This window comes from Loxodonta africana, chromosome 2, assembly GCF_030014295.1.
Source record: "Loxodonta africana isolate mLoxAfr1 chromosome 2, mLoxAfr1.hap2, whole genome shotgun sequence".
Classification (NCBI taxonomy): domain Eukaryota; kingdom Metazoa; phylum Chordata; class Mammalia; order Proboscidea; family Elephantidae; genus Loxodonta; species Loxodonta africana.
The window spans coordinates 191,575,024-191,594,632 of NC_087343.1; the positions used below are offsets into that span (position 1 = coordinate 191,575,024).

The 19,609-nt window shown below is 45.5% G+C and overlaps 1 protein-coding gene across 2 annotated transcripts; it reads left to right on the forward strand.

Moving 5' to 3' along the window:
* Positions 1-812: 812 nt before the first annotated feature.
* BNIP1 (BCL2 interacting protein 1) lies at positions 813-19,274 on the forward strand. 2 transcript variants are annotated; one of them, XM_003404663.4, is made up of 6 exons: positions 813-947; positions 3,658-3,750; positions 9,202-9,293; positions 10,711-10,812; positions 11,683-11,801; positions 15,066-17,676. In XM_003404663.4, exons 1-6 carry the CDS (start codon positions 864-866, stop codon positions 15,260-15,262), a joined length of 687 nt encoding a protein of 228 aa, XP_003404711.1. In that variant the 5' UTR covers positions 813-863; the 3' UTR covers positions 15,263-17,676. The 2 variants fall into 2 exon arrangements, with proteins under 2 accessions (XP_003404711.1, XP_003404712.1); XM_003404664.4 differs by lacking the exon at positions 10,711-10,812 and having other exon boundaries at positions 15,066-19,274.
* Positions 19,275-19,609: the final 335 nt, after the last annotated feature.

Sequence of the window (19,609 nt, forward strand, 5' to 3'; positions counted from 1 at the left end):
ATTTTACTTAATACATCAAAACTACTGCAGTGAGGTAGAATTAATAAATTCAATTGTACACAAAGGAGAACCACCAGAAGCTATGGAAGGGGTGTAAGCAGGGAGGTGACTTAATCAATTCTGGGTTCTAGAAATATCCGGACAGTGAGATGAGGTGACAGGAGGTGCTCAAGCCACTTGCCTTGAATTCCATACGTTAAAATATATATATATATATATATGTATATGTTTACCATTTTCTCTTTTACCCCACAATTTATACTCACTCTAGAAAGTGTGAAAAAGTTTAAAGGAATATTTAAAAACTTGTTAATTCCACTTCCCAGAACCCGCTAAGAGACATCCCAATTACCATTTTTCTTCGAGTCTTTTTTTCCCTTCTATTTAAAAAGTCATTAGAGTGATTGGCGGAAGACGGGGAAAGGCCACTGTCAGCCGTTTTTGATATTCTCTTCGGCCTGGTTTTATAACAGTAAAACCAAGGGGCGAGGCTGATTTTCCCCATGTGTCGGGGTTGTTGTGTGCCGTAGAGCTGATTCCGACTCACTGCGACCCTGTGGACAGGGTGGAACTGCCCCAAAGGGTTTCCAAGGAGCGGCTGGTGGATTCGAGTTGCCCACCTTTTGGTTAACAGACTGAGCTCTCATCCACTTCGCCGCCAGAATGCCTAGTTATTAGGAAACCTTTGCAAATGACTATCAAGAGCCCGCGTTAGAAGTTTCGGTGCCGACCTCTCGCTCCTGCCACACTCAAACCGGTCTTAAGGTGGCGCTGCTGCAAGACGAGGCGGGGAGGGAAAGAAGGAGGTGCGAAAACGCGTCTGAACTTTGGGCACCGCCGCTGTCCGTAGTAGGCGTCCCAACATGGCGGCACCCCAAGATGTCCACGTCCGGATCTGTAACCAAGAGATTGTCAAATTCGATCTGGAGGTGAAGGCGCTTATCCAGGTACTAATTCCCAGAACCCTGCCGGGTTCCAGCCGCCCTAATCCAAGCTCCGTCGGCCTCCTGGGCGCTCGGCGGTCTCTCTCCCGAACTGTCCCCACTTGGTCAGTTCTTCGAGACTCTTGGCCCCGCCGGGTGGCCGAGTACCCCTATGTCGTACCCATTTGGTCAAGTCCTGGTAACTGTTGGCCTTGATCCTCCATCCGGGTGCCGTTGGCTTGCTCCCTTTCGGACCACTCGCATGTCGCCCGCCTCTGCCCAGCCTCCCCTTTGTGGCCTCCCCTACCTGGCCTTGCCCCGCCTCCGACTACCTCACAACATACCTGTCACCCCGTTATTCCCCTCTTAGTGGCTGCTTGCCCCCGCCTTTGACAACCCCCCCCCGCTTTCCCCCGATAGCCTCGCGGGGGGGCATTAGCTCCGCGCCCTGCCGGGTGCCCCGTGGCACCACCTGGCATGTAGGCACCGGGTGAAATGAATGTAACGTGGACCGCAAATGAGGAAATTGAGTAAAGCGCGAATGCCTGAATCCAAAGACGGTGCAAAACTAGGACCGGGACAAGAGAAGTCTGCTCAGGGAAAGAACTTTAGGGAGTCCCTCTGTTTAGTGTATGGGGGAATTGAAGTGTTTTGCTTTAACCCATCATCAGGGCTCTTAAACTACCATTTAAGGTGAGAGGCAGTAGTGCAATAAATCAGTTGACAACAGCAAGAGTTAGGAATGTAGTTCCCTAAGTTTACCAAAAGGAAATCCAGAGTTTTAAACCTTAGTTTTTAAATTTTTTTTAATTTGTTTTTGTTCTTCAGAGTATACGCAGCAGAACATATACCAATTCAACAATTTCTACATATACAGTTCAGTGACACTGATTATTCTTTTGAGTTGTGCAACCATTCTCATCCTCTTTTTCTAAATTGTTCCTCCCCCATTGACAAACTCACTGCCCCTTGAGTTTCCTATCTAAGCTTTCAAATTGCTGTTCTCAATTTGATCCTGTAGAGATAGATCTTAAAAAGAGCACAATGTTCAAGGCAGACATTCTTTACTAAATTAAGCTAAACTATTGTTTGGTTTAAAGAAGACTTTAGAAGATATTTTTGCTTTAAGGTTTAAAGATTAAGGGCAGTAGATTCAGTGGTTCATCCAGCCTCCATGGCTCCAGAAAGTCTATAGATTCCATGAGAATTTGAAAATCTGTTTCACATTACCCCCCTTTTGACCAGGATTTTTCTATAGAATCTTTGATCAAAATGTCCAGTAATGGTAGCTGGGCACCATCCGGTTCTTCTGGTCTCATATAATCTTAGCTTTAAGCGAATCATTTTTGCTTCCAACAAACTGTCATTAAATGTTAGACGTAGACTCAGAATTTGCAACAAGTTATGGCAAAAAGCAAAGTTTGGAAAGTAGGACTTCTTGGGTAGAACATATGCAGAATAAACCAAATTAGCAGTTTATCATATGGTGCAAGGATGTGTGATTTAAGGAGTAAGCCAGAGAACAAGTGAAGAAACTTGATGCAAACACTTGAACATCACATCTCATGTGTATTAAGCCACAAAACTTCTGAGACAACTCTAGAAAAATTAATTGAGAGCTCATACAAATGAAATGACCTTTTCACACAATCTAAATTGTTTAGGCCCCTTTCTCTAACATTTGGGTTCTTGTAATTGCTAATGAGAGAGATTCATAATAGCTACATTCACTGCCCATTTACTGTGTTCCAGCTGCTCTGCTCAAAGCTTTCCAAACATACATAGTCTTTGAGATAAGTAATAAGGAAACTGAGACAGAGAGAATTTAGGTAACTTTCTCAAACTTACACAACTAATAAATTGCTACAGCCAGAATTTGGATACACATAGTCTGGTTCTAGAGCCACTCTAAAACCTAGCCCCAGTAATTCTGAATGTCCAGAAACAAATTCTAAATCCCTAAATATGTCTATAGACATTGTGATTTATAATAGATGGTTTGAAACCATTAATCTTGTATGATGACAGAAATATAAGCATCATGATTTTCAAGTTGGAAAGATCTAAAGTTATAATAAACCGTTCATACTGGTCAGGTGATGTTTTGTTACACTTTAACCAACCAGGTGCTTTCTGGTCGATTCTGACTCATGGCAACCCCATGTGTGTCAGAGTAGAACTGCGCTCCATCGGGTTTTCAATGGCCGATTTTTCAGAAGTTTGCACCACTCAGGGACTCCTGTTAAACTTTAAAAAAAAAAAAACGCTTATTGCCGCAGAGTCGGTTCTGACTCATAGCAACCCTACAGGACAGAGTAGAACTGCACCATAAGTTTTCCAAGGCTGTAATCTTTATGGAAACAGACTGCCACATCTTTCTCCTATGGAGTGGCCGGTGGGCTTGAACGACCAGCTTTTAGGTTAGCAACTGAGCACTTTAACCACTGTGCCACCAGGGCTACTTTATTAAAATTTAAAGAAAAAAAAATTTAGGGACTAATAACTAGGTCAAGCCAGAGTTGCATTTCTTGGTTTGCTTTTATGTTATCTGTTCAACATTATTCTAAAGCGGGATGAGAAAAATGTAAATAATAATGGTTTTGGTTGTGTGGCAGAGGTCAACGAGATATTGGGATGAATGACAGTTAGTAGGCCAACCTTAGCTGTGGTCTAGGAGAACTGTCTCTCGGTACAGATGGTTTAATTTCTCCTTCTTCTCTTCAATGTGTCCTAGGATATTCGCGATTGTTCAGGACCATTAAGTGCACTTACTGAACTGAACGCTAAAGTGAAAGAGAAGTTTCAGCAGTTACGGCACAGAATACAGGTGAGTGGCTACAGAACCAAGATGTTTGATGACAGTGAAGGGGGCTCAGTCCTGAGACTAACCTCTGCATCAGTGGATGCTTCGGAGCTGTCCAGGATCTTCAGTAGTAGCTGGAGTAGTAAACCTTTAGACAGTGAGGGTGACTCTGTACTAACCTGCTGTCCAGGTAAAGATGAAGAACTTCTGACTGCAGAGCACTGCCAGCTGTGTCAGCAAGTGGATGCAGGGCAGCACTGTCTTCAGAACTTTTCAACCTGAAAACCCTGAGGTCACTTCCACTACCATCTGTTCTCTACCACTTTCTGCACCTCACATGCATGCAAAACCTGGACAATGAATAAGGAAGACTGAAGAAGAATCGATGCCTTTGAATTATGGTGCTGGCGAATAATATTGAATATACCATGGACTACTAGAAGAATGAACAAATATGTCTTGGAAGAAGCACAGCCAGAGTGTTCCTTAGAAGTGAGGATGACAAGACTTTCATCTTACGTACTTTGGACTTGTTATCAGGAGGGACCAGCCCCTGGAGAAGGACTTTGTCATGGATTGAATTGTGTCCCCACAAAACATCTGTCAACTTGGCTAGGTCATGGTTCCTTTTTATAATTGTCTAAAATTTTATGTGATTTTCCTAAATGTTGTAAATCCTATCACTATGATATAATAAGATGGGTTAGTGGCAATTATATTGATGAGGTCTACAGGGTTATTATTATTATTTTTTTAAAAAACAGGGTTAGGTAGTGTCTTAAGCCAGTCTCTTTTGAGATACAAAAGAAGTGAGCAGAGAGACATGGGGACCTCATACCACTAAGGAAGCAGTGCCGGGAACAGATTGCGTCCATTGGACCTGAGATTCCTGCAATGAGATGCTCCAGACCAAGGGAAGACTGATGACAAGGCCCTTCCTCCAGAGCTGAAAGAGAGAGAAAGCCCTCCCCGGAGCTGGCGCCCTGAATTCAGACTTCTGGCCTACTGGACTGTGAGAAGATAAACTTTTCTTTGTTAAAGCCATCCACTTGTGGTATTTCTGTTATAGCAGCACTAGATGACTAAAACAGAACTTGGAACCAGGAGTGGGGTGCTGCTCTAACAGATATCTAAAATTTGGAAGTGGCTTTGAAACTGTGAGTGGATAGAGGACCAGCAGCAGCAAAGGATTGGAAGCAGCAGGAGAGAAGTGGCAGCAGTAGAACCAGGAGACCAGCGCCAGACAGCACTGGAGCCAACCCACGAAGCGAGAGAGCTGAGTGCCTGTGTGCAGAAGGCTTCCTGGCGGAGTGGGGTACCTCTGGGCACTTACTGATGGAGTGAGGCTTGCTGACCCATGGAACAAGAGAGCTGAATGGCTGTGTGCAGGAAGCTTCCTGGTGGAGTGGGGTGCCTCCAGGCACTTATCAGTGGAGCTACTGAGCTTTGGAACACTTGCCTCAGTAGGGCAGATGTGGGCATGAGGACTGTGGAGCCAAGAGGCCAAGAAACCAGGTAGCAGTAGCTGAAGGAACAAGAAACACAAGAAGCTGAGCTGCCTTAGGCTCAAAAGGTATGGCCAGTTAAGGGGACTTCTAAGTCAGTTGGCAAAATAAATTCTATTATGAAAACATTCTGCATCCCACTTTGAAGTGTGGCGTCTGGGGTCTTAAATGCTAACAAGTGGCCATCTAAGATGCATCAATTGGTCTCAACCCACCTGGATCAAAGGAGAATGAAGAACACCAAGGTCACACAATAACTATGAGCCCAAGAGATAGAAAGGGCCACATGAACTAGAAACTTACATCATCCTGAGACCAGAAGAACTAGATGGTGCCCGGGCACAACTGATGACTGTCCTGACAGGGAACACAGCAGAGAACTCCTGAGGGAGCAGGAGAACAGTGGGATGCAGACCCCAAGTTCTCATAAAAAGACCAGACTTAATGGTCTGACTGAGACTAGAAGAATCCCAGTGGTCATGGTCCCCAAACCTTCTGTTGGCCCAGGACAGGAACCATTCCCGAAGACAACTCATCAGACATGGAAGGGACCGGACAATGGGTTGGAGAGAGATGCTGATGAAGAGTGAGCTACTTGTATCAGGTGGACACTTGAGACTGTGTTGGCATCTCCTGTCTGGAGGGGAGATGGGAGGGTAGAGAGGGTTAGAAACTGACAAAACGGTCACAAAAGGAGAGACTGGAGGGAGGGAGCGGGCTGACTCATTAGGGAGAGAGCAAATGGGAGTACGGAGTAAGGTGTATATAGGCTTATGTGTGACAGACTGACTTGATTTGTAAACTTTCACTTAAAGCACAATAAAAATTATTTTTTTTTAAAAAAAGGTATGGCCAGGGCTTCTGGGGCTTCAAAGGGTAGAGCCATGGCCTCTGGTGTTTCTAAGGTGGAGTTGCCACTCAGATGGACTAGGATAATGGTGTGCCTAAAGCCAAGGAAGCAGAGCTGCCGTCCCAGTGGGCCTGGAAGGCAGAGCTGAAGCCCAGGGCTGAGGGGCCTCCACTCAGAATCTGGAGAGCGTGGCCAATACCTAGAGTCTGGAGGGCAGGGCCGTTGTGTAAATTGACTCGGAGAACAGAGGATTATTTTCAAAGCCTTGAGGGCTAATGTAATGTGTTCTGCTGACTTGCTTGGTGCTTATTATTCCTTCTTTCCCTCCAGTTTCTCCCATTTGTAACGGAAGTGTCTAGCTTGTGCCTATTCTGCCATTGTATCTTTGGAAGCAGATAACTTGTATTCTAGATTTCACAGATGAGGAAGAGTTTTTGGTTTTTGGACTTGGAGTTGATTCAGACTTCTGCTATGATATGATAGGGTGACTGTGTTTTACATATGGCAAGGACATGAATTTTAGGGGGCTAAAGGATGGAATGTCATAGATTGAATTCTGTCCCCCCAAAATATGTCAGCTTGGCTAGGTCATGGTTCCCTTGTATGATTGCCCACAATTTTATGTGAATTTCCTTAATGTTGTAAATCCTATCACTGCAATGTAATAAGATGGATTAACAGCAGTTATATTGATGAGGTCTACAAGATTAGTGTCTTAAAAGCCAGTCTCTTTTGAGATATAAAAGAGAGAAGTGAGCAGAGAGACATGGGGACCTCATACCACCAAGAAAGCAGTGCCAGGAACAGAGCGCGTCCTTTGGACCCTGAGGTTCCTGTGCTGAGATGCTCCCAGACCAGGGGAAGACTGATGACAAGGCCCTTCCTCCAGAGCCAACAGAGAGAGAAAGCCTTCCCCTGGAACCGGCGCCCTGAATTCAGACTTCTAGCTTACTGGACTGTGAGGGAATAAACTTCTCTTCGTTAAAGCCAACCACTTGTGGTATTTCTGCTGTAGCAGCACTAGATGACTCAGACAGACATCATACTTGGTAAAGTAGAGGGTCATCGAAAAAGATGAAGACCTTCAACGAGATGGGTTGACACGGTGGCTGCAACAATGGGCTCAAGCATAACAACGATTATGAGGATGGCACAGGACTGGGGAGTGTCTCCTTCTATTGTACATAGGGTCGCTCTGAGTCGAAACTGACTTGATGGCACCTAACTGACAACAAACCACCCTCTCCAACCCATCCACTTGTTTCCCCTCAGTCCATTACCAATTTCATGTCATCAGTGTGCTCAGCCTCCTCCTGTTTCTATGGTCACCAGTCATGTCATATGCATGTTTAACATTCCTGAACTCAGCTGTGCTCTATGTTCTTCCTCAAAAGACACTAGAGAGCGAGAAGAAGGAGCTGGAAGAGTATAGGTGTTTCCACTGCTGGGCCCTCCTCCAGGGTGAGGTGGGTGCCATGGATCTGCCCATCCCTCAGTGTGTCTTGGGGCACCTGGTCTCACTGTGTGTGGTACTGGCATTTAAAGACTTGAGCTTTTCCTACGACATGGCCCCAAATGCCAGGCTAGCAGAGTGGCCTGTTCCAAAGCTGGCAGAAAAGCTGGCCAGTTGGGTTCCTGAGGAACAGGAATTTTCCAGGCCAATTTTAAATATGTGTACTTTTTGCCATAAGCGTTAACTTTAAGAATTTCAACAGTGCCCCTGTAGCTAGCTGATCTCTTTCTGCCACCATCCCCAGGACTGATTTAATCAGTGTGGTTTTCTATTTGTGGTTTACTTTCACATGGTTTATATATGTGTATGTATGTTTTTATCCCCTTTATTTGCTCTGTTCCCCTCTCCCAAACAGGTAACCATTTTTAGTTGTTTCTTACCTATCTTTCTCGAGTTTCTCTACTCTGATGCTAAAGAAGACAAATATATTTTCTTATTTCTTACTCCTTTTTTATATAACAGCATACTAAAACATTGCTTTTTTAAACTTGCATATTAGAAATCTTTCCAAATCAGTACCAGAGAGCTTCCTCTTCTTTTTTTATGGTTGCATAGTATTCTGTTATATAGATATACCCTAATTTGTTTAACCACTTCTCTATTGAAGGACATTCATTTCTTTTTTTTTTTTTTAATTTTATTATGCTTTAAGTGAAAGCTTACAGCTTAAGTTAGTTTCTCATTCAAAAATGTATACACGTATTGTTTTGTGACATTGGTTGCAGTTCCCACAATGTGACAGCACTCTAGCACTCTCCCTGTTTCCGCCTCGCGTTCCGTGTCCATTTTTTCAGTTCTGTCCCTTCCTGCTGTCTCGTCTTGCAGTTGGGCAGGAGTTGCCCATTTGATCTTGTGTATTTGATTGAACTAAGAAGCATGGTCCTCACATGTGTTATTGTTTGTTTTATACCCGTAAAAAACCAAACCCATGGCCGTTGAGCTGATGCCGACTCATAGTGACCCTAGAGGACAGAGTAGAGCTGCCCCATAGGGTTTCCAAGGAGCACCTGGTGGATTTGAACTGCTGACCTTTTGGTTAGCAGCCATAGCTCTTAACCACTACGCCCCCAGGGGTTCCATTTGTTTTATAGGCCTGTCTAACCTTTGGCTGAAAAGTGGGCTACAGGAGTGATTTAAGTTCTGAGTTAGCAGAGTTTCTGGGGGCATTCGTTTATTTTTAAAGCTGATGCATCCAGTTTCCTAAAAGACCTTTCTTTAACTCAGCATGACTTCAGCTTCCCACTGGTCAGATGTCTGCATGCTCCCCTAGTGTTTATTTGCTTCAATCATTTAGTTACCTCACCAGTACCTTACATACTTATTAATTTCTCCTCCCACCCGTAATGTCAGCTCCTTGAGCATCACCCATGTATCCCTGCACCCTAGTGAGGACCTGATAAGCTGTCTTTGTATATGTGGTTCTCAAACTTGCAAACGCAGCTATATATTTAAAGGATGCTTGTTATATGTTACCTAGCATTCCTAAGTATCCTGTTTTAGGAATGTTTTCAACTGCTGTTGTGTGACCTTGCCAGAAACAAAAGTGCTCCTCTGCTTTTATATTGACTTTTAAAGTCATTTTAATATAGAGCTATTTTCCCCCAAAGGAGCTCGAGCAGTCGGCTAAAGAGCAAGACAAAGAGTCGGAGAAGCAAGCTCTGCTCCAGGAAGTGGCGAATCATAAGAAGCAGATGCTCAGGTAGGTGGGTGGGCCTGGGCCCCCTGCCAGCAGCCTGGTCGGTGGTTCCCCGTGAGGCAGGTGTGTGGGTTTGCCTGCTGAGCCTGCTAGTGATGACGTCACTGTGTCACTACACACACAGGCTGGATGGGCTCTCCAGGTCAGTCATTTTCCAATGGGACAGGCAGGGGGTGTATAGGCAGGTGTGTGTAGCTTAGAACATTACACTGTTATTTTATATTTTTTAGAACAAACAAAAAAATGACTGCTTTTGTAAATATTGTTGTTAGCTGTCATCAAGTCAGCCCCTGCTTTGGTAATACCAAAACAAACAAAAACAATCTGTTGCCCTCGAGTCAGTTCTGACTCATGGTGATTATCTGAGGATAATTGGTACCAGAAAAAGTCCACTAAAGTGAAGGTACTTAAGATGGATCAAAATTTCGGAAAGTTTTGAATAGGCCTTTACCTTAAAAAATGAAGCAAAAAAGTATAAACAAGCCTAATGTTATGTTAGTGGCACAGTGGTTAAAAGCTTGGCTGCTAGCCAATAGGTCAGCAGTTCAAATCTACCAGCTGCTCCTTGGAAACCCTATGGGGCAGTTCTGCTGTGTCCTGTAGGGTCACTGTGAGTTGGAATCAAATTGACAGCAATGGGTTGTTTTTTGTTTGTTTTTTAATGTTATATTAAACAAAATTTCCGTTATACTTGCAGCTGTATGCTAATCCTTGATTATTTAATTGCAGCTACGTGCTAACTCTTGATAGTGATTTGGGGAGGTGTAACTTTTCCAACAAAATTGTCTGTCAACATGAAACGACACCTCTCTTCACATTTAACCTTTGCCTTATAATCATAAAGAGGGTTGTTGGAAAAATATTTTAGGCTCTGTTAACTTCCCCCAGACCCTGGTACTCAGATCATTCTCTTCGGAAGCCTCTGCTGTGTCATTATCCTCGTAGTTTTTTTCTATGTCCTTGTTAATTGGTCTCACTCTGCCAGATCTTTATTTGGCTTTGGCTTTGCTTCTGATTTGAGTAATCCCTCAGCATCATTCTCACAGACACAGCTGTGTTTATAACACGCGACAGTCAGGAGGAGCTGACAAAGACGTGGGCATGGTAGAGGCTGGTGGGGGCAGGGGGGTGAGTGGCAACCAGTGTGATAAGTAGGTGGTGCATTAGTCATTACTTTATAATGTGTGACTTCTGTTCCCCTGTGCCACCGAGGGCGCTCAGAGTGTAAACACTGGTCTGAGGAGAGGTGCTGGGGCCTGAGCAGAGCAGTCGATGGCCACCAAGGGGAGGGAGCAGTAGCAGGTGGGCTAGACCTGGTGGCTGTCCCCGTCCCTCCCTTGCCAGAAAGAAGAACTGCTGTGGTTTGAACCGACAGCCTGGTGGAGTCAGCAGGAACTCACGCATAATCCTCTGATTCCAGCAATCAGACCTCATGGAGGAAAGCAAATCTCACTTGCAAAATTGCCATCGACAATCTAGAGACAGCGGAGCTTCTCCAGGGAGGAGAGCTTTTAAGGCAGAGGTACCTCTCCTTTTGTCTTTCGGGGCTCTGATTACATAAGTAACTTTATCTTAAAAGTGTGAAAGAAGTACGTGCAAATTGATAAAGTGTGAATCTCAAAGTGAAAATAAGCCATAATCCTGTTACTCATGAACATTGTGATAGACTGCCTTCTCCCATTATTTTTTCTTGCATGTTTTTTTTAACAAAGTGAAATTGTAGTGTACAATTTAGAATCCTGCTCTTCTTCCTTTGCCCATTAAAAAAAAAAAAAAAAAAAACTCTTTCAACATAATTTTAATAGCACATAGTATTAAGCAATTGTATTAACCAGTTCCCTATTTGTGTGTGTTTATATTTCTAGTTTTTCAGTGTTATGAACAGTATACCAGGGCACATCTTAGAACGTAAGGCTTTGTCCACAGTTTGGGTATCTCCTTTGGAGAGATTCCCAGGGAGTGGATTATTGGGTCCAAACCAAAACCCAGTGCCATTGAGTCGATTCCGACTCATAGCAACCCTATAGGACAGAGTAGAACTGCCCCACAGAGTTTCCAAGAAGCGCATGGCGGATTCAAACTGCCGACCCTTTGGTTAGCAGCCGTAGCACTTAACCACTACGCCACCAGGGTTTCTTCTTGGGTCCAAGACATGAACATTTCTAAGGCCGCTAATACGGACTGCCACGTTGGTTTCCAATTACATTCCAGTTTATGTTTCTCCTAGTCTGCAAGAGTGTGGTCTGGGCACACCCATGCCAGCACTGACTGTGGTCATTTATAAAATCTGTGCCAATTTACTAGGGAAAAAGTAGCATCTCATTTGAATGTGGGGTTTTCTTGCAGCCTGGTTTTTGTTGACATACCTTCTACCCCTATACTGGACTTCTAGGAAAACCACCAAAGAGAGCCTGGCCCAGACGTCCAGCACCATCACAGAGAGCCTCATGGGGATCAGCAGGATGATGTCCCAGCAGGTCCAGCAGAGCAAGGAAGCCATGCAGACCCTAGGTAAGGCTGGGCCTGGAGTAGGAACCGTCTCCCAGAGCACTGGCTCCAAGGCCCTTGTGCTGGCACCGCCTTCCCTCTGCTCACCCAAAGCTCACTGACTTGCATGGCTTCTCACTTGTAAGATGACTTGATAGCCTGATCTTACCCAGAGTGAGGATATGCTGCCTCTTCTCGTTCTGGTTATGGTAGATGTACTAGAAAACTGTCCCCCCTCCCCTCCAGCGCCTTCCCATTCCATCAAGGTTTCCCCAGCAGAAGCGTTCCATTCCCAGGGGCTCCAGTGAAAAGCCGAATCCATGGGCACTCTCATGGCGAGCCAGTGTCCAGGGCTTGGGGAGCAGCCTGGGAGCTGGTTTTTAGTGAGGGATCTGGGGACACTTACGTCAGGCAGGTGGAAATCACTGCTCTGAGAGAAGTGTGGCGTGTCAGCCACCGGCAGGACTGCTAGGACCTGAGCTTAGAATTATCCTCTCAAGTGTCATTTTTACTATGAGTTTCTTTTAAAAGATTTAGTGAGAGGCTGCTTGAGACCATCTGTTTCTCCCCAACAGCTTTCTCATAGCGTTTCCTGTAATGCAGAAGAGTATCTGCTTTTTCCAGAGTCCGTCAGTATTAGGAAAGCAGAGAAAGAGTTTATTCCTTGAGACACTTCTGGAAAATTTCACTTGCATGCTAAAGTAGAGGTCGTGGTATCAGGAACCCACCACCAAGCTGCAGCAGTTCTCAACTCATGGCCCATCTTGTTTCAACTCTACCCTCACCCCATCCCCCATCTGAATTAATTTTTTTTTTTAAATAGTTAATGAAACTTCTGATTAAGACTCTTTAATAATAATGTTTTTCCATTTTTTTAAACTGAACTTTAGGTGAAGGTTTACAGAACAAACTAGTTTCTCATCAAACAGTACACACATTGTTGTATGACATTGGTTAACACCATCTGGATTAATTTGAAGCATAGCCCAGACATCAGCAATAAATACCTCAGTAAGTCTCTAAAAGATAAAGGACTCTTAAAAAAAAAAAACAGAAAAAACCAAAATACCATTATCACCCTTAAAAAGTCTATCATTTTGAACCACTGTGTTTTTCCCATGCACCATATGAACAGGCAGAAGCAGGAGGAAAGCAAGCAGCTTGCCCCAACCTCAGGGCCTGGGTTGGAAAAGTATCTGAGAATGTGGCTCAGAAGCAGCCTGGCGGTTCCTGTCTGCAGTGTGGGCACGCCTGAGCCTTGGGAGAGGCCTTGGAGAAAGGGAGGAGCGTACTTGGCCCTTGAGTCGGGGGCTTTTGGGCTCTGGTGTGGTGAGGGGACGCTCTGTCCTCCCTGCTCCCCGCACAGAGAATGTATTTAAGTGGTGTGAGGGAAACACAAATGCTGATGATGGTTTCTGAGGTGTAAGAGGGTGCCCAGGCTGGGGCTTGTTCTTGGGGGCACATCTTGTAGAAGAGATATCTGTTGAAGGAAGAGAAGAACGCAGCTCTTAACCCTTTCCTTCTGGTTCAAAAGTTCAGCTTGATTTAAAATCCCATTAGGGATATGATGTCTGGATCTTGCTTCAGGGTCACAGGGATGGGGGTGGGGGCAGCGACTGGATGGGAGTAAGGATGGGACAGGATTGCCAGGGGCTTGGTGGTTCTTGGGTGGGGGTGATGGGTATATGGCATTTCGTGATACTATTCTCTCTACTTTTGTGATGGTTTAAAATTCTCTGTAATAAAAAAGTTTTTAAAAGGAAAGCTTATTAGGCTTGCACTTAATAACTTCCTGAAATGGCAGCGCAGGCATGGGAAAAGAAGGCTGAGAGGGATTTCTATCGTGTTTGTTTTTCTCCCTCATCTGCCTTTTTCAAAATGCTGCTCTGTTCCCTCTGGTAGTTTCTTTTATTTACATGTTGACTTTTTATTTTGTGGAAAGGTAACAGACGTGCATGGTTAGGGAAAAGAAGAACCCTACAACAGGACTAAGAGAAATATAATGTGAACCACATATGTAATTTAAAATTTTTTAGGAGGTACATTAAAAAAGGTAAAAAGAAACAAGTGAAATTAATTTTAACATTTAACTCAATATATACAAAACATTACTATGCAATTAATATCTTAAATTACTGAGTTGTTTTTAATATTAAGTCGTTGAAATCTTGTATGTGTTTTGCACTTGCAGACATCTCAGTTTGGATGAGCTGCATTTCACATGCTCAGGAGTAGCCACTGTGTGGTCAGCATAGCTCTAGACAGAAGGGGATCCATGAAAGAGAGTCTGCCTTCAACTCCAGTGCTCCCTGACTCCCAGTCTTCCAGTTCCACCCCGCAGAGGCAGCATTGTTGCCAGTCTCTTTTTTATCCTTCTGAGATCCTCCAAGCATGTATAATACAGGCAAATGAAACACTCTGTATCCCCTCCTTCTTACATCAATGGAAATATTTCACATACATTCCTTTATACCTTGCCTTTTCATTTAACCACATAATTCACTAAGTGGATGTTCTGATGCCTCGTTAAACTTTTTAGGAGGAGCTTGCCAGCTAAAGCTTCGTCCCCCAGCATTGAGCCCAGATACCTTAGTTACAAGTTAATTTGACTTCTGGACACAGTGAGCCTTTAAGGGACACGTGCCTCCTCTATTTTTCAGAGTGGCCAGAGCACAGGTGCCCACTTCTTTAGAGCTACCACCAGTGTCCCAGGACTCAAGAAGTGGGATGTGGGAGGGCTTGTAGCAGAACCCAGGCCCCCCTTGCCCTCTCGTGATCAGCAAGGAGCAGATATGACCACCAGGCGTTCTGGCAGGGCGAGCGCCACAGGTGGGAAGTCCTGGTGCCTCCCCCAGCTTCTGTCCCAATACACACCTCACAGTGCCTGGCCAGCCTCGCTGTCATGATGACCTGGGCTAGTTTCTGTGGCCGGTGATACTTCTCGTCAGCGACACCTCACTGCCTCAGAAAGCTCAGGTTGGTGGTGAAGAGAGGAAGCCCTTCTGCCCATTTGCCGGGTGATAGCCATGTCCAGGGACTCCTCGTTATGGCCTGTGACATTTTATGTAAACCATCCACGTCACTCTCTGGGCTGGCTGGGACCTAGGGCAGTGTCTCTCCTTGTGATGCCCTTGTTCTCGTTGCCACCTTATTCACGTTCTTTAATTCTGGCTCAGAGGAACCTGCTTCAGCTGCAGGGTTCTGTGTTGGCCACTCAGCCTGCCCAGCAAGGTCTTTGGATTTTGCACTGTGTGGTCTGAGTCAGGATCCTTCCCTCTTTTGTTTCAGTGACTTCTTCACGAACTATCCTGGATGCAAATGAAGAGTTTAAGTCCATGTCGGGAACCATCCAGCTGGGACGGAAGCTCATCACAAAATACAATCGCCGGGAGCTGACAGACAAGCTCCTCATTTTCCTTGCTCTGGCCCTCTTCCTTGCTACCGTCCTCTACATCGTGAAGAAGCGGCTCTTTCCATTCTTGTAAGATGTGAGAGCCCCCAGGTTTGGCCCTTTGAACTCCTGTTTCAGGATCCATCCATACTGCTGAGCTTTGGCCCTGACTGCCATACTGAGCCTGGTCCCCCGTTTGCTGCAGTGGCTGAGCCAGTGGCTGAGCAGGTCGGACGGAAGCCCAGCTCCTGGGTTCCTGCAGGGGGCTGGCAGGCAGAGGGCGAGCTAAGCAGTGGAGGAAACGCGTCATCAGGACACCCACACGGACAGGGGCTCCCACCGCCTGAGCCTTGCACACTCGGCTGGCTGCTGCATATGGTACTTAGAGTCTAGCCCCGGGGACTTAATGACCTCCTCTCCTCCCCCCACCCATGGGGCCCTCAATGCCACATCTGGTGGCGGGAAGAGAGAAAAAGAGTGGGAAGGATGACGAACACTCATGTCCATTCCTTGAATAAACTTGATTGTATTTAACAGAATGAAATACCTTTGGTTTTAAAAGGTGTCTCTCTGGTAATCTATTTTTGATGTCTAGATTTTTAGGGCATGACTTAGATTATCCTTTCAGCAAAGGATGATCAAGCAGCTGCCACACGCAGGGTATTATAGACGCTGCTGAACATTCCAGACACGCTGGAGATGAGACCTGGCTCCTCCCTCAAGGAGCAACAGGAGCAAGAGTCCACAGACTTCTCCAGAAGCGTGCAGACAGCCACCATCGAGGGGCTTACACCAACACCTGAAAAGGCGGAGGCAGACGTGCTTCTCTTTCCCTGCACGGCAGCCTGGCCAGGTGGCGGGTGTGCGCTGACTGAGTGGCTGGCTCGTACCTTTATCTTTACAGTCCAGAGCTAAATATAACCAAGGAGAGAGAAGCAGAGGCCTGTCTGGGCCTGAGTTCTGTTGAGGCCAGGGGGGTAGCCCGGGCAAGGCCAGCCTGGAGGTGTTGGTATCTCCTTGTGCTATAGGCCTGGCTGACTTCATGCTTGAAATCCCGACTATTTATAGCCACAGAGGACCTGGGGGGGGTGAATGTAGAGGCCGAGGAGAAGGTGGAAAGAACATGGACTTTGAACCTTGGTTCAGAAACTTGGTTTTGAGTCTTGATTCTATTACTAACTGACCACATGACCTTGGACAAGGTACCATACCTCACTGAGCCTCACTTTCCCTCATCTGTAAAATGGGAGTGAAAGTCCATATAGACCCTCGTAGAGTCAATTCGAGAAGTAAATGAGAATGCGTGTATAGCTGACAGAGCATCAGACAGCGTCCTTCTGACAGAGTGTCTATGGGCCTCCCACATGCTGCCACCCCAGGGCTCCCGAAAGGTGGGCCAGGCCACAGACGTTCTGTCCAGATCTATTTGAGCAGAAGGGATGGAGTCAACAGTTCAGGCCTCAGTTATGCATACAAATATATATATAAAATAAATACATACCATTCTTAATTCCTGGCTGCAGAAGACAGAGCAGTGCGAATTGTGCACTTGTATGTCTTATTTATAATCAAACTAAAGCCGTGAATAAAGCACAGATGGGAAATATCTACTGTGCTTCCAGCGGTAAGTGCAGCAGATGGATGTCATCAAGTTAGGATTTTCTTGTCTTCACGTTTTTCTTTACTACTTTCCACTAATTGTCAACATCCTTCTCGCAATATGGAAATGTGTGGGCTCTGTACTCCCTGGAAATTCTCCCTTTGAGACTGTATTCCTCCTTCTGAACACAGGCTTGAATTTAGTCCTTTTTGAAGTGTCTTCCACAACATTATATCCTTCAACCCTAAACAGCCACCAGGGTTCAAAGACTTCCCCCCAGCTGGCTGGTCACGCAGGAAGCAGCCACCACCAAGTTCAACCATAAGAGGGCAGTGTTCACATTTGCTCTATGGTCTTGCTGTATGTACGATCAGGCCCCATCAGTCCATCTGAAATGCTTTTATGTATTTTGGGGGTTTTTTAGATACCAAATTGAAAAAAAGACAATGTACAAGCTTACCTATACCTTGTTTATGGAAGATGTTCCATAAATGACCTTAATTTTCATGGTTAAACAGGAAGCCATGCGTGTATTCTCCATTTTGATTAGCTGGCAGTCAAGGAATCAGAAGTCCAGAGCAGCTGTCAAGAGATTCGTTCAATAAGTCTTACTGTAGTCTTTCACTTAATTAGTATTTACTAAGCACCTTCTTGGTGGCGCAAACAGTTTGCACTTAACTAGTAACCTAAAGGTTGGCAATTTGAACCCACCAAGCTGCACTGCAGAAGAAAGGCCTGATAATCTGCTCCCATAAAGATGACCACCATGAAAATCCTATGGAGCAATTATGCTCTGTAACACATGGAGTTGCCGTGCGTCGGAACTGGCGACAATGGGGGTAAGCACCTTCTATATGCCAGGCACTGTTTTGGGGATACAACAGTGAACAAAACAAGAAGATTCCCTGTCATGGAGCTGAGAGTATGTGGGGGAGGGTGGGCAGATGATACACAATGAACATACTAAATAAGTTATTCAGTATGTTGGAAAATAAGTGCTATGGGAAAACAGAGCAGGGCAGTGTCAATCTGAAATGTGGGAGTGGGGACGGGTTTGCAATATTAAGTAGGGTAGTCAGGGTTGACCTCATCGAGGAGGTAAGAGTTGAGCACATACTTGCAGGGAAGGAGTTAGTCATGGGGATGGCTATGAAAAAGGTTCCAGGTAGAAGAAACAGCCAGAGCCAAGGCCTGAGGTGGGAGTGCAACTGGTGTTATTAGAGGAAAAGCAAGGAAGCCAGACAGGTGGCTGGAGCAGAGGTGGGTGTGGGAGGTAACAGGAAGTCGAAGAGAGTGGGGAACAAAATCATAAAAGGACTTGTAGGTCACTGGAAGGATCTGGCCTTTTTCTCTGAAGGAAACAGGGAGCTATGTAAGGGTACTGGGCAGAGGCCGAACCAAACCAAACCCATTGCGGTTGAGTTCATTCCAACTCATGGTGACCATGATAGGACACAGTAGAACTGCCCCATTGGGTTTGCAAGGCTGTAAATCCTTACAGAAGCAGGCTGTCATATCTTTTCTCCTGCAAAATGGTTGGTGGGTTTGAACCGCCGACCTTTCAGTTGCACTTAACCACTGTACCACCCTTTTGGGCAGAGGAGTGACGTATTACTTATGTGTAGAGCAGAGCAGAGCTGGGAGACCAGCTAGAAGGACTGCAGTCATCCAGGTGGCAGACGGTAGTGGTGCATACAGGCTGGTTGCAGTGGAGGTGGTATGAAAAAAAAGTGGGGATTAAAAAAAAAAACCAAACCCACCGCCGTTGAGTCGATTCCGACTCATAGCGACCCTATAGGACAGAGTAGAACTGCCCCATAGAGCTTCTGAGGAGCGCCTGGCGGATTTGAACTGCCGACCTCTTGGTTAGCAGCTGTAGCACTTAACCACTAAGCCACCAGGACATTGTTGATATATTCTGAACACAGGAGCAACAGGCTAGGCTTTCCTGAATGAATGAATGTCATTCCTGAACAAAAAACAATGAGGTTTTTGGTCTCAGCAACGGAAGGAGGGAGAGGAAGACCAGGAGTTTGGTTTTGGACACGCTGGGTTTGAGATGTCTATTAGACATCCTAGTCCAGGTGACAGGCAGTTAAGTCTGGAGTTTGGGAGAGCATTCGGGGCTGGAGCTGTAAATATGGAAGTCTCTGGCACACAGATGGAATTTAAAGTCATAGAGTTGAAATCACCAAGGGACTTGGGTATAGAAAAGAGAGTCAAAGAGAAAAGGAGAAGTGCAAAGGAGACTGAGAAGGGTCAATCAGAGATACTTCTAGTAGTACTTGTTGGGGAGTCTAGATATGCTTTTAATCCCCAAGGAAGGAGACTTTCTAATCTTCAAAAATCCATTTTTTTCATCATCATCTTCATCATTGTCATCATCGCTCTCATGATCAAAAGCATCTAATATTTGTTGAGGTCCTGCTATGTGTCAGACACCTGAGGACTCACGTAAGCATGAGACCCCCCTGCCATGAAGGACAAAATGAGACTTTTGTCTGCCAACTGGGTGCCACAGGGGCTGTGGAGGGGGAAGGCATCCCTGCTGGGGTAGAACGCAGAAGGCCCGCTTGCCCCTGGGCCGCTGCTCTGTCTCTTCTCCCCTTTAACACCAAACTCCTTAGAGGACAGTGTTGCCAGAAATCTCTGTCTCCTCATCTTCCACTCCCCATCCACTTCAGTCTTGCTTCTGCTACCATCACTGTACCATAAACAAGGCTTGCAAAGGTTATCAGTTACCTTCAGGCTGCCAGGCATTCGGCCCCCACCTTACCTCCCTCAGCAGTTGTTGACCCACTGAACATTAGTTCTTGCCAGAAACACTCCCTGGCTTCTTGA

Bases quoted from the DNA above. Each gene is read 5' to 3' on its own strand.
- BNIP1 (XM_003404663.4), top strand. From the start codon at position 864: ATGGCGGCACCCCAAGATGTCCACGTCCGGATCTGTAACCAAGAGATT. The intron at 10,813-11,682 runs GTACCTCTCCTT...CTGGACTTCTAG, and splicing joins GGAGAGCTTTTAAGGCAGAG to GAAAACCACCAAAGAGAGCC. The intron at 11,802-15,065 runs GTAAGGCTGGGC...CTTTTGTTTCAG, and splicing joins GGAAGCCATGCAGACCCTAG to TGACTTCTTCACGAACTATC.